General features: G+C 38.5%; 1 protein-coding gene and 1 non-coding gene across 3 annotated transcripts in view; both read right to left on the reverse strand.

Annotated features, from left to right (window-relative positions):
* The window catches only part of prrc2b (proline-rich coiled-coil 2B), a 72,767-nt gene that overhangs the window by 28,459 nt on the left and 29,801 nt on the right, over nt 1-14,507 (reverse strand). For both annotated transcript variants that reach the window (XM_059994093.1, XM_059994092.1), the window contains exons 12-19: nt 13,169-13,517; nt 12,051-12,229; nt 9,051-9,300; nt 8,317-8,527; nt 5,505-7,655; nt 3,871-4,091; nt 3,147-3,295; nt 2,249-2,426 (exon numbers count right to left, since the gene is read on the reverse strand). In XM_059994093.1, the coding sequence (XP_059850076.1) occupies nt 2,249-2,426; nt 3,147-3,295; nt 3,871-4,091; nt 5,505-7,655; nt 8,317-8,527; nt 9,051-9,300; nt 12,051-12,229; nt 13,169-13,517 (3,688 nt within the window). The remainder of the gene's footprint in view (nt 1-2,248; nt 2,427-3,146; nt 3,296-3,870; nt 4,092-5,504; nt 7,656-8,316; nt 8,528-9,050; nt 9,301-12,050; nt 12,230-13,168; nt 13,518-14,507) is intronic.
* On the reverse strand, nt 39-124 carry LOC132377553 (small nucleolar RNA SNORD62). The gene has a single exon (XR_009506691.1). It is a non-coding gene; the product is annotated as a small nucleolar RNA SNORD62 (small nucleolar RNA).

Raw genomic sequence — 14,507 nt, forward strand, 5'->3', positions numbered from 1 at the left:
AACTTAGTACTGGATTATCAATAATTCTTTTTGGTTGGTGTATCAGTAAATCTTCCTCCTCATATCCACTTCCTCAAGTATACCAAAGGAAGGGTCAGAAGGATCCATTGGAACATCATTTACACCTACACATGCAAAACAGGATTCATATGCATCCAATACTTTACACAAATGCAAAAATTTAATGTGAACACACACCCTTATATAAAGTTTATCTCATATTTTCCTTGTCAATCGGGGGGGAAATACGCTTTTTACTTTGATACTGACTTATAAAGGACCAAAATATTACATCTCAATTTCCATTTCAGGTGCTAATGCATATAACCAAGCTAAATCTCCTCATAATCTGGAAAGATCATTTTAGGTATCATTTAATGTGATAGTTAATAGCTCAGGTCCAAGACTCAGGTCATTTTATCTGGAAAAAGTCAGCAAGTTATTTAATGTTCTTTGATCGGTCATGTTTATTTTCTGCTTTAATTTCACATTTTCAGCATGTGTAATACAGTGGATTCTTGTTAATTGGGCCATCAGTTAATCAAGGGCAGCTGCTTATTTGGGACAAAAAACAATTGAAAAATAGCCGGGATTCCCTTCGTTTATTTGGGACATCATGCTACTTAATTGGGGCAGGAGATGTTGCCAATGTTTCTATCTAGTGTCAGTTGCACGCACTTGTGTGGCTACTAAACCATGCTTAGAGCAAACCGTTTTTAAATAGTGTTGCTTGCACATGTTTGTGTTCAAAAACAGTGATTTCTGTCACCGATAGTCAGTGAGAAATAAGCATTAAGACAATTCATGACAGTTTCAAGCATTTAGGCTTGGAGATACCAGAAATGACTGGAAGTGAAAATGAAACAATTTCACTACGTCAACAAGTTAGAAACCATGAAGAATCTGAAGGTTTCGATATTCATCTTGAATGTTACAATGAAAATTAAGATTTGGAGGATGCAATCTTCAAAAGCATTGTATTACCATTGTAACCTAATATTACCATTATCTATGCTGATTTTGTTCACAGTGAATCAAAACAGCACTGCAGTGTACACTCCAGATGAATTCTTCTGTTAACTATTAAGAACTACAGTTTTAGAGTATTGTTAGCATTCTAATTTGTTCTCTATTTCATTTACCTACATAATTTGTTACTCAGCTAAGCAGTACTTGTTTTTTTTTTAAATATATTTTTAAACTACTTTCAAGAAATAGGGGCAGCTGCTTAGTTGGACCAAAATATACTGGTCCCAATGTGTGCTACTTAACGATGATCCACTGTACTTTGCTGTCACCTTTTTAATAATCCGACGGTAATAACTGGTCTTAGGATTGCTACAACATGAAATGAGGCCATTCAGCTTGTCAATTACAAACAATCCAGTTAATTTCAGTTCACTGTACTCTTCCCATTGCTTTACAAATGCTTCTTTCCATTTATTTATCCAGCTCCCCTTTGAAAACTACAATTGCTCCTGCTTTCACTAATACCTCTGGAAACATAATCCAAAAACTAATCATCTGTCATATATTCCAACCCCCAAGTCCCTTAAAGTTCTTGTCATTCACTTCCATTCCAATTAACCAGTTCTTCATCACTATGACAAAGAAAACAATTTATCTTTATCTATTCTGTTTTGACTAATTATCATTGCAATTTCTTCTGTTTCAAGGAGAATATCCCAGCTTCTTTAGATGCTGGGAGAGTCCAGTACCAGAGGGCATGTTTGAGAATAAGGGGTTTAGGACAGTTAGGACAGAGTTAAGGAAAAACTTCTTCTCCCAGAGAGTTGTGGGGGTCTGGAATGCACTGCCTCGGAAGGCAGTGGAGGCCAATTCTCTGGATGCTTTCAAGAAGGAGCTAGATAGGTATCTTATGGATAGGGGAATCAAGGGATATGGGGACAAGGCAGGAACCGGGTATTGATAGTAGATGATCAGCCATGATCTCAAATTGGCGGTGCAGGCTCGAAGGGCCAAATGGTCTACTTCTGCACCTATTGTCACATTGCTGAAGAACCTCATCTCGAAATAATCCTGTTTAATCTCTTCTGCATCCCGTCCAAAATCATTTACATCTTTCCTAAAGAGACCTGCTGAATGTACTATCTCAGTTATGGCTTAACCGGTGTTTTTTATATAGCTTCATTATACAGTATTTCCAGTCCTGTTTTGCTTTGTGCCCATATTCATTGAGTGAAAGAAGTTTGCATTAGGTCAAATTCTACATTCATATCCAAGTTACCTGCACTGGAGTTCTCCCAGATTTCTGTTCCTAGACTGCTGGATGTGGACTGCACCTTAGAGAAGCTTTCCTCTGTCTGTTCAGTTATTGCATTGGAAATCAGCTGCTTTTTGACAAAACGAGGAGGAATCTTGGATGAAGATGTCCAACTCTTCTCATTCCTACTTTTCCCAGGTGCCTGATTTGAAAATCCAAAAGTGAAAATGAGAAATTCCTATCCTCATCCACCATCTCACTTTAAAAGTAAACAATACCCCCTCAAGAAAAACATCTGTCGGTTTATATCTCTAAGGTAAATGATACACTTCCTTCTGCATTCTACACAGAATTGTTTTTAAAGAAAACAATTTTCACTTTACAATGACCCCTTTATCATATCGTAACTTAGCCATTCCCTGTGGATATACAACAACTCAAATTTTAAATGATCAAAATTGTGCCCAAATCCATTCACAGATTACATACTTCCTGAATCAGTGTCCAATAAAATCTCAAGAGCTCTGCTTTACTCCAATTCTACTCTCTTGAGCTTCTCTAATTTTGCTTTTGTAATCATACACTCAGCTGCTTAGATCTTAGTTATGGAATTAGCTCTAACTCTTCTTATTCAAGAGCTTCTTAAAATTTTCTTTTTTGATTAAAATTTATTTGCGTTCTAATATTTTACTTTGCAACCAAATCTGACGTTTTTATTACATTAAAATTACTATAAAATTAGAAATTATGTTAACTTAAGAACACTGAATGAAAAAAGACAAAATTCTCAATATGATTGCATGAATGATATGATGCCAAGTAAAATTCATTTTAAATAACTTTGCAATAAGTAATGATATATAATAATGGAATACTACTTAGCTTACAGTTACTCTTACATCATAGAAGCCAGCCTGTTTACCTGCAAAGTTTGTTCTTTCTTCCTGCGCTCTTCTTCGAGCAAACGGCGGTGCTTTTTTGAGATTACTTCAGTAAAACCATCATTCACAGTTGACACAGACTGCTGTTCCTCCACAGCTACAGCTGGATGATCATCAATAATGACAACACCTTAAAGAAAATAAACCATCAGAAAGCCACCGCTGATGAACTAATTCACAGATGACTGAATAAAGAGGAACTTCCTCATGAATAGCAACAACATTTTTAGCTCAGTGAGAAATGTCAGCATCAAAGTTCCATTTGAGAGTTTAGCACACGATCCAGACTAACATCAGTGGTAGTGTCACCTACCAGACAAGATGGTACTGATTTCAGAGAAAAGCAGAGAAGTTGCCCAGACAATATTTCCTCAACCAAGCTAAAGCTGATGATCTAGTTATCATCTCTGTATCACTGGAGAAATTACCTGAGGAAAATTTAGTCTTGAATGTTTTACAATGCAATATTAGAACTTCAAATTAGCAAAGGAACACTGACATATTGAGGGACCCTGTCAAATGCAGATCCTTTCTCTCACTACTTTCAACCACTGGTAGATAAATGCACAACAAAGATATATTAGAAACTCACAGTGAATGAATAGGAATATTGTTAAATGGGAGTTAATGATGATGATGCACATAAATCTGCATTATAACCATGCTTAATGGCAAATGGAAGTGCATATAAATATCTGTACTTACTTGCATAATTATTTAAATCAAACTGAGCCAAAGCATCAGTCTTCTCTTTCGGCTTTTTCACACCAGGTTTTACATCCTTTTCCTTCTTTTTATTTGATACGTCCTTCACTGCATTTTGTACAGCTGCTGGGTCATTGGGAACCACACGCTCTATACAATATACTGTGTTGACATTCCCTCCATTGACAGCTACCTGATCACACAGTTGATCTTCTACAAACCTATTTAAATCAAAAGGTTATTGAAACTCCAGCACAAAATAGCTATTCCCTAAGCACCAATATGTAACCTAGATTTAATTCTCAGACTGACTGGATTACCTCATTTCCTTGTGAGTAATAGCACAATGTAAGTTTGATAGTTGTTCTCATTTGGTGGTAGAAACAAAAGCTGGTATAGGGACTACTTTGTTACCCAGCCCAGCACTGCTATTCATTCAAATTCAGCAATGCAGAGGCGGTGAATGAGGTCACATTTCACAACCTCTGGACTTTAAAGTGAAGAAGAAAACAGGAAAAAAAATCAACACCATGTAGTATGCTTTATGGGAAAAAAAGTAAATTTAACATATAAAGGTGAAATTACATATTTGAAGAGGGGCATGAAAAAGTTGTTGCCACAAATATAAAACTGCCATTCTTAGTCACCTTTAAACACTCGGTGGCCACTTTATTAGACACACCTGCTCGTTAATGCAAATATCTAATCAGCCAATCATGTGGCAGCAACTCAGTGCATAAAAGCATGCAGACTGGTCAAGAATTTCAGTTGTTTAGACTAAACATCAGAATGGGCAAGTGATTTTGACCATGGAATGATCGTTGGTGCCAAATGGTGTGGTTTGAGTATCTCAGAAACTGCTGATCTTCTGGAATTTTCACGCACAGACTCTGAAGTTTACAGGGAATGGAGCAAGAAGCAAACAACAATATCCAGTAAGCAGCAGTTCTGTGGGTGAAAACAACTTGTTAATGAGAGAAGTTATAGAATGGCCAGACTGATTCAAGCTGACGAAAGGTGACAATAACTATAGTAACCACACAGTTGGCTGGCTGGTGGTGCAAAAGCATTAGCACCGGACTCTGGAGTGAAGGCTCCCAAGTCCCAAGTTCCAATCCAAATCAGGCCATACCTGAGCCCGCTTTCCATCTGAGCTGGGTTGAGCGTTGAGTTAGCCACTTGGCCTCGTAAAAAAAAAACAACAACGGTCAAGTCAGGAACATTCATATCGTGACCTGGTTAATCCGAAAGGAGACCAATCCTGACACCACATGCTGAACAAGAATGGCTGACTGTCTGGTGCGACGCGCTAAAAAAAAATTATAAGAGGTGTGCAGAAGAGAATCTCTGAATGCACAACACTTCAAACCTTGAAGTGGATTGGCTAAAGCAGAAGACCACGAACATACTCTCAGTGGGCACTGGGAGCACGCTGGAAAGATATTCAATCTTTTTTTTAAAAGGCATTTTGAGAAGGATGAAATTAAACCATTTAATAATCAGTCAATTAATAATCACAGCTATTAATCACAAAAATCACAGCTTGTACAGTGCCAAGCAAGCGAAGTCTAAAAAATAAGAGCTGGTACAAAATTACATTTCAACCTGCCCTCTCAAAATACAAACTAATTTACCGTTTGCTTCTTGGTGGTTGACCAGATGCTTTTTCATTTCTGGGACCAGTTCCATTCGTCTTTGGAGATTTTCCACCGTATCCCGGATTTGCCCGACGGTTTTGTCTATCAACTGGGCGTTGGCTAGAGAAACTGCGTTTAGCCAACTCTTTTCTCTGCCCAAGTCCGGTGTCTGCCACATCTATCTCAGGAGGCAAGTTATTCAGGGATGTTCTGTTCTCTCTATCTCTTCTCTCAGTAAAGTCACTACTTTCAGAAGCCGTTTCCCACTCCTCATTTGCTTGATCCGAGGAATTTTGGTTAGATAGATCTGGAGACTTATTTCCAGCAACACGGGAAGCCATTTCCTGATCATCTGTTCTTGTAGTCACGCTAGATATATAATTGTCTGCAGGAACACATACATCATTGTTTATCTCAGAGGCTGCATCTCTTTCTTGTTTAAGTCTCCTGAATCGTGGAGGCTTGTCCTGTCGAGGAGGTCTCCTTCTTCGTGGTGGCATATCCATTGACCGCTCCCTTTTGGGTGGCTGATCTTCTGTGGCCGAGGTTCCAGAAAAAGAGAGTTTATCAACCACTCCATTTTCCTCTCCAGCATTTTCTAGTGCCACTTCCAAAGCCCTGTTGAGCGCTTTTGTAGATTCCTTTGGAGGCTGCCTTTTAGACAACATCAGGGAAGATGAAACATCTCCATTTAGTTGATAGGTACCATTTAGCTTGAACATACCTGTTCTGTTTTGTCTTGAGGGCATTCCACGAGGAACAAAGTTGCGCCCTCTCCCAGAGTTACTTAAACGAGGAGGTAATGCCCTCTCAAACATTTTTGATGGTCCTCTTTCATCTTCCATTTCACCAATGACAGTCCCATCAGGTATCCTCTTGGATCTCCTCAGAGGGTCTTTGAACATATTTTTACCCTCTCTGTCAGAATATGTTGATTCAATTGTGGCATCATTGCCAGTTCCAGACCCCCTGTGCCTCCGCCGCTTTGGTATATCTTCATATTCAGACCCTTCACTGCGTGTCTCACTAGCATTTCGACGTCTGTTGGAGTTCTTTTGTCCATCTTCTAATGAATTACAGTACTCCTTAGGATGTTGCCGACTTCCTCTGCTGAAATTGTTATTGTAAGAGCTTCTGATCTCTCCAACTCTGCCAGAGAAATCTCCTCGACCTCTACCCCTTACACGCCCTTGGCCTCGATTACTAAAATTTTGTTGATCTTCATCTTCAATCCAGTTTCCCCTCTGTGGTGGAGGGAAATCAATGTTCTCTTTATTCATTGGTCTCATTTCCCATGCTTTATTCTCCTTTCTTTGTGGTTTCTCTATTTCCCAGTCAAATTTAGCTGGAGGCACTGGTGAGACAGACAGTTCTTTATGTCTGATGTTCAAACATGACATGGCAGTTTGTGATGGAGTTGCAATGCTTCCATTAGATTTCACCACCTTACCCTCAGTCTTTATCTGTTCAACTTTATTCTGAAGGGTTTTCTGAAAAGATTCCAATTTTACTTTATCTGCCTCTTCATTCTTTTCAGTCTTGAGGTCTTTAAGAACTGGTTTTTTAATTGGCCCTGATCTCCTACCTATCATTTTCCCGACAGTCTCACGACGATCAACATGGTTTCCTTTTAATGGCTCCCACTGAGATGCAGGTTTAGACTCTATCTTTGACAACTTATCAGTTTGCCATATTTCAGTTCTAAAGCTTTTTTCCTCTCTGGTATCATCATGTTCATCATCCTTTGGGCTAGGATGCTCTTTCTGATGCACATAATCCCAGGTATGAGATACAATCTCTTCAATATTTTCAACACACTTTGTTGGCTCAGTGCTGTCTCTAGAAGGCCCATTCAGTCCATCCTGCTCGGATTCGGATGAGAAGAGTTCTTTATGAAGTAATGGGGGATTTGTTTGATGCTGGAAAAGAACATCCCTTCCAAGCACTGCTGACATATTTGGAGCCGCTTCAGGTCTTTGATCTTTAATTAGCTCAGTCTGTGACTCTAAGCGAACTATATTTAGCAATTTGTCTGCTGGTGCAACCCTATATTCTTCAATCTGTTCCTCAAATGGATCTCTCTGTATCTTCATGGTTTGCTGGGAAATTGGATCTGCTCTCACAGGTGGAGTGGGAAGTCTTTCATTCCTACGATAAAGAAGATTTGCCAGTGTTAATTAAATTTTGAATTTAACAGAACAAAATTCCTAATTTTTCCTATTTCAGAAAATATAATTGATGTGTCACAGGATTATCAAGCCAATTGTTTCTCTTTTGTTGGTATTATCAGTGCAAGATTTTCTTTGAGTACAGTGATAGGACACCCAGAACGATCCACAGAAATATTATTTACATCAATTGTTTCTTGACAATAGGGAGCTGTAAATTATAATATCGTGGCTATAATACCTTACAGTTGCCCTATTAACTGGTGGAAACTGTACCATGGCTTCTAAAGAACAGTAGATTACATTTTCCTTTTCAACCAAAATTCTACCAGGCCATGGCTCTTTTAACTGCCTGCAAATATATCAAGCACTGCCTGTGATTCAAAATACAATGGTGAAATTTAACCAAGCACAATTAGCCTGACAAAAGAGAACTTTAAACTTCAAATTTATTTTTAAACAGAAATTTGTAAAAAATTACTGATCTAGGAAATTACAGTATTTTCTTCTGTCATCAGAGCCACATTAAAAATATTGTGAAAGAAACTTTCTATTCTATCCCACCTACTGTAGGTTTTTAATGGAACAGGTCCAATCCCAAAGTGGACACATTTTAATGCCAGTAAAGCAAGGATACTCACCTCGTTCCTCTCTCTTCTGCAGCACCATCCTGAGAATTTAACATAAAAGCCCTGTTTTGAGCAGTTGAGTAGTCGTCCTGACTCCAACTGAATTGTGGCTCTGCCGGTGGAGTTCTTTTTTCCTGTAACAATATTGAGGACCTCTCTTGCTGCTCAGATCCTGAAGTAACATTGTCAGAGTGATCGGGGCGCATCACTGGCTTCATCAATCCTATAAATAATTAATATGTAATCAACTGAAAATTAGTTTGAGATCATCTAATTCCTCAACTTAAATATTGACAAAAAATGTTTCTGATTTGGTTAAGTCTTGATGACTTTCCATTAAATCAAATCTATCAGCACAAGATAAGAGGACAAGGCAGATAGTTGCCTGCTTTCATGCATTACATTTATGGACTAGAGATTGGACTGTAGCTTGCCAGCTATCCTGGTTCCAGTTTGTGGATGGTCCAGAATGGTGTGGTGCACAAAGGAAAAATAGTCAATACAATTATCATCCTGTCCTCTTTTATATAGTTATTTCTGATCAACTTGGTAATAGACAAATAAGACTTTAAATTCCACATTTGTAGCCACATTACAGTATCAAATGTAGCATGAACACTGATAACTGATAGACAATAACCAACAAATCTATATGTATTAAGCAAAGCTTAACGCTTTGGTGGGAAATGGCAGCTTTTGTCACAAGGAGAAAAAAATAGCACAAATTTGACCATCTCACATCTTACCAGAGGGAAGAACACTCGATGGGTAAAAGTCAATGGGTGCTCTCCCAGGGGTCAGTCGAGGATCCATATACGAAGGCATCATCATCCAACGAGGATCATAACCAAGCATGTGTGGAGGGGGTGGGCCAACTGGACTTGGATAGACATGCCTCTGAGTGTGGGCATGTGGTGGTGCAACCGGTGGTGGAATTAAAGGTCCCTGTTGTTGATGTTGTTGCTGCTGCCTCTGCTGCATCTTTAATAGCTGTTCCTAATTGTGCACGAACAGGCCAAGGGAAAGACAAATATTTAAGTGTACATCGTATTACTTTGCATATCCATTTCTTTTTTATAAATGCTCACATTCCCCTGCATAAAGAATACAATCCCCATCCAAAAATTATAAGTCATACAGTGCAGAAACAAGCTCTGTAGCCCATCTTATTCACACTGATTATCAAGAACCCTGCTTATTAATCTCCTTAATAGCACTTGGTCCAAAGCCTTTATATGCCTTGGATAAATCAAAATTGTTTAGTCTTTCATAATAGGCGATAACACTCTAACCCCCAACCCAATATATCACTTTTTGACTGCCTGTAATGCTAATTCCAGCACAGGTCTTTGGCAGTACCAGACCAACAAGTTTTCTGCATCACTGGATGCTATTCCTATTGTTAACAAACCGCACTTTTATTTCATTTTTCCTTTTTGTGTTACATTATAGTCAAAAATTTTCAGTGAAAAGTATGAAAATATTGGGAGAATTTATGCTATACAGATTTCTAATCTCCAGATCTTTTATTTCCTGGTGAAAGAGCAGTTTAGCTTGCTACCTAATTGAATAGCATGACTAAATTTTATCATAAAACATAGGAGCTGAATTAGACCATTCGGCTCATCAAGTCTGCTCTGCCATTCCATCATGGCTGATTTACTATCCCTTTCAACCCCTTTTTCTTGGCGTCTTCCTGTAAGCTTCAAAGCCCTTACTGATCAAGAACCTATCAATCTATGCTTTAAATGACTTGGGCTTCATAGTCATTTGTGGCAATTAACCCTGCTTAGAACAATGCAGAAGGAAAATGTAAACATTGCAGGTATGTAAACAGCCTACCATCACACAGATAATTATGCTGTAGAGGTGCTTCTGTGAAAGGAGTTAGATGTGAGTTATATATTTGGAAAGCAGATGAAAGGTCACTGATTTTAAAACCGTTACTTTGTAAAAAGTTTAGTTCTTTCATTAATTACAATTGTTACCTGTTTGCTTCATTTACATAATACATTTAAATAATAAAACTAGCTCATCACTGGGCAAAATTTAACACTGAGGCACAAAGTCTTGTTCAAATATTAAAGAAAGTTTTTAAGGAACATCTTATAGGGAAAGAACTTTAGAGCGTGGGGGTGTGAGGGAGAAATTGCAGAGGATAAGCCACAAATACAACTGTTAATAAAGTGGATGAAAAATCAGGTAGGCTTGGAATATACGCCAAAAACTGAGAGGCTGGCACAGCGAACTTGCTCTTTGTTAAAGAGTAGAAAATTTGGGTGAGGCAGATAATCTTCAGCCTTTCTGAGCACTAAAGAGTCACTAGCACGGTTACTGAATCCCCGCCAGTTCCATTGATAGACTGAGAAATTCAGTTTGCTTACCTTATAGCACCAAGATTCTTGGGTCAAGCACAAGAATCACAAATTTATGACAACTGACAAAAAGCCAAATAAATGGAAATAAAAATAACTTCATGATTTAGAAATTAGAGTACAGTCGGCCCTCCTTATCCGCAGGGAATTGGTTCCAAGACCCCCTGCTGATACCAAAAAATGCAGATGCTCAAGTCCCTTATTTAACCTGTCTCAGTGCGGTGGTCTTCAGGACCCAGTGGAACCCCGGACATTATTTAACCTGTGGTGGATATTAGGACCCAGTGGTGCAGTTCTGAATCCGCAGTGTTTCTGTTCATGAAAATAATCACGATTATGATTGAAAATAAGGTGGTGTGGCGACCCACTTCCTAGCGCACTCGAACCGGCTCACAAATAGCCAGCGTGCAGGCACAAAGGCCAGGTCCGCAACAAAGGGAAAAAGCCTGCGGGGGTTTGTGAGTACATGTCCCTTGGAATATCCGTGCCTGGGGAGGGCGGGATGAGGGAGGCTTTAAAGCAAGGCTGTGAAGTTTGAATAAAATCGTCTTTAATTGCAGTTTACCGACTCCGTGTCGTTATTTTAGCGCTGCGTGTAGCACACCGCTACAGTGGAAGAAATAAAGCAACCAGAAAGAGGTGAAATGCCATCGGTCATTGAATAAGTGTTGGGCTACAGTCGGTCAACAATTGGAACAATTTTAATGGAGAATGTGAAAGGCCCTGCCCCAATGAAAACTACAATTATTACTCAACAACGTAGTGGTTTAATTATTGAAATACGTATGTTTCTTAAGTGTTTTATATGCATAAAAAGGTAAAATATGTACTGTATACTACAACAAACGTTTGACTAACTGACGCTAAATAATACTGGATGTACCTGTTCCGACTTCAAATCCAATTTAAAGACGCACTCAGGAATGGAACTCGTTCATAACCTGGGGACTGCCTGTACTTTTAAGTCATTTCCAATTAGTTATAATACCTAATACAATGTAAATGCTATGTAAATAGTTGTTATACTGTATTGTTTGGGGAATAATGACAAGAAAATATAGTCTGTACATGCTGAAACAATGAGTGCTGGAGAGAGAACTTCCAGGTTTTTCTGATCTGCGGTTGGTTGAATCCGCACATGCAGAATCCGTGGATAAGGAAGGCCGACTGTATGTTAGAATAGTGAAGCATGTTTAGTAATGGCTTTTAAGAAGCACTGGACAAGTACTAAAGAATAAAAGCTGCACAGCTACACAAGCACAATCTCCTTGAATGGTTGAGAAGGCTCAAGAGAGCAAGCAGTAATTTGTGATCACATTCACAACCTGAAGTGATCAAACCAAACAATTGGTCTGCTTTATTGATAGCTACCTGTTGTTGCCGTTGAAACCTAGGCGGCAAAGACTTATGGAACTTGCCATAGTTCTGAATTGGCGGTGCAGGCTCAATACCCTGTGCATTGTTTTCATCATCGCTTTCAGCAGTGGCTGCAGGAACTTCTTTTTTCACCTTGTCCTCGGCATTGAGTTCCACAGGCAGCTCACGTTTTTCTGAAATTCATCCCAGAAAAATCAACTGTTAGTTCAAAGATCCAACATTCCAAATAGAAATGAGGTCAATACAAAACCGGCACTACTTAGATCTCCTGTATAAACACCAACTTTCTACTACCCTGAGAATATTGGAACAGTATAATATAAAATATACACTGTTGAATTCTGCAGCCTCTTTAATCATTAACATTAATCTATACACAACACCCTTAGCCCCAACCTCATATATTTCTCAAAGGACTCTCTTACATCTCTTGTCATAACAGCTAGTCTCTATTGGGGTTTCAGTACTTTGCCGTTGTTTAGACTTAGAATCTCAAAATATTCTCAATCATCCTCATTTCTCCATTCTGCTTCATGGAAGTTTCTCTGAAATTCACTCAAACTTACCCAACTGACTGTACCCTGGGCTACCCTCCTTAACTTCTTGGAAGTCTGCTTGCTTTGCAAAGTGCCTTACATGAAGGTAGCTGTAAATCTGGATGAAAACATCTGAGGTTTGACTATAATGTTATGCATAAAATAATCATCCTGTCATGGCAAGTTTTGACACTTTTGACCAATGGACAATGAAGTTGGTATGATGTGGATTTTTTTCATGCATGATGATATTTTTTTCCAGTCTACTGCATTACTGATTGGTTCACACTAACTGCAATTATTGTAAATAACACACTCCCATTCATTTTAAAATGACGCTTTTAACATTTACCCAATTTAATTTAGTAAAAATACTGGTTGCAAGTACAGCACAAAAAACAATGCAGGATTCAGTGATCCTGATTCAACATATGCAGTCATATCATACTTAATTTGACTATTAAGAAAATCAACAAGGTTGCAGATTTCCCACAACTTGTATCTATATTTCCTTAAAAGAAACAGTTTTAATACAAGAAATTGTTTTAAATCCAGTTCCTTAGTTACTAACTGCACCTTTTGGTAAATTCTGCTTGTTCTCAGTGTAGGGCTTCTGCTGTGTAGACAGAGGTACAGAGTCCTTGCTTTCCTTAGTTTCAACATCATCTTTTTTCTGCATGTCAAACTTAACAGAGTTCTCTACCACTCCACGTTTTTGATCGAGTTTCTTTAATTTCTCAGCACAAGCAGCTAGTCTCTCTTCCTGAGCTCGACGTTCCTCTTCTTCACGCCTCCTCCTGACTCGCTCCAATGCCTCAGAACGTTCATTGGTACCAGAATTTGGCCTCTGTCGCCAAACTTCGTCTTTCTCAACATGAGAATCTGCCCACCTATTAGCTCCTGTCAGTTTTTGGAAGACGCCAGTCTGAAAAGAGAAACAGCAAAAAGAATGGAACTTCAGTACTGGTCAAACTGAAGCTCTATATTCCATAGTGCTCCAAAGCACAATAATCTAGCTAATCAACGCTTTCATTTATTCCACATCCAAATTAATTCTGAATTTTGTAATATTGCTCTGAAACTCAAACTTCAACAATATATCCCTGAAACAATCCAAAATATGTAAATTTTATTATTCAAATTATTACAAGGTAATGGGGTGAAAAAGGTCCTTCTACAATATGTAAGGCACACTAGTGAGACTACTGGACAACTGTTTCACTCAACTTACTTGAGGAGGGTGATGCCTGCATTGAAGCAATTCAGAAAAGTTTCACCAAGTTGACTCCAGGGATTAAGGATCATCTTATACCAACAAACAAAAAAGGAATAGGACATTTGGCCTGTCAGGCTGCCTTTACCATTTAATTTTATTACGGCTAAACTGACTGTAATCTCAACACGCCATTCCCATCAAGCCAAAGTAACTTTTCACCTCCTTGCTTATAACTATGTATCAATCTCTGCCTTGAAAACATTCCAAGACTGCTCCACTGCCTTTGGTAGACTGTCAAATAATCAAAACATTGTAGAAGAAACGTTCAGTAGTTCAGAAGAAATAGAAGCTTTATTGAAGCATTTGAAAGACTAGTCTGCTGTGGTTTTAATGCTTCCCCTCATCGAGCTAGGGGCATAGTTTCAAAATAAAGACATTTGCACAAGAATTTATTCCAAGAGTCTCAGCTGTAACAGCAATCCAAAAAAGACCCACTCTTTTGCCCTGTCCCTACACAGTAATTTACTTCCTTTCACATATTTAATCAATTCCCACTTGAATGCCAGAATTGAATATGTCTCCACTAGTATCTCTGTCCCACCTTTCAAAGTTTAAATGTTTGGTAGTTTTTTTGTTAATTTGGGTACTTGCACATTAGGAAGAATGAAATAAGTCTGACTAAAATTTAATAAATCACTA

This window comes from Hypanus sabinus, chromosome 18 (assembly GCF_030144855.1).
Source record: "Hypanus sabinus isolate sHypSab1 chromosome 18, sHypSab1.hap1, whole genome shotgun sequence".
NCBI classification, from domain to species: domain Eukaryota; kingdom Metazoa; phylum Chordata; class Chondrichthyes; order Myliobatiformes; family Dasyatidae; genus Hypanus; species Hypanus sabinus.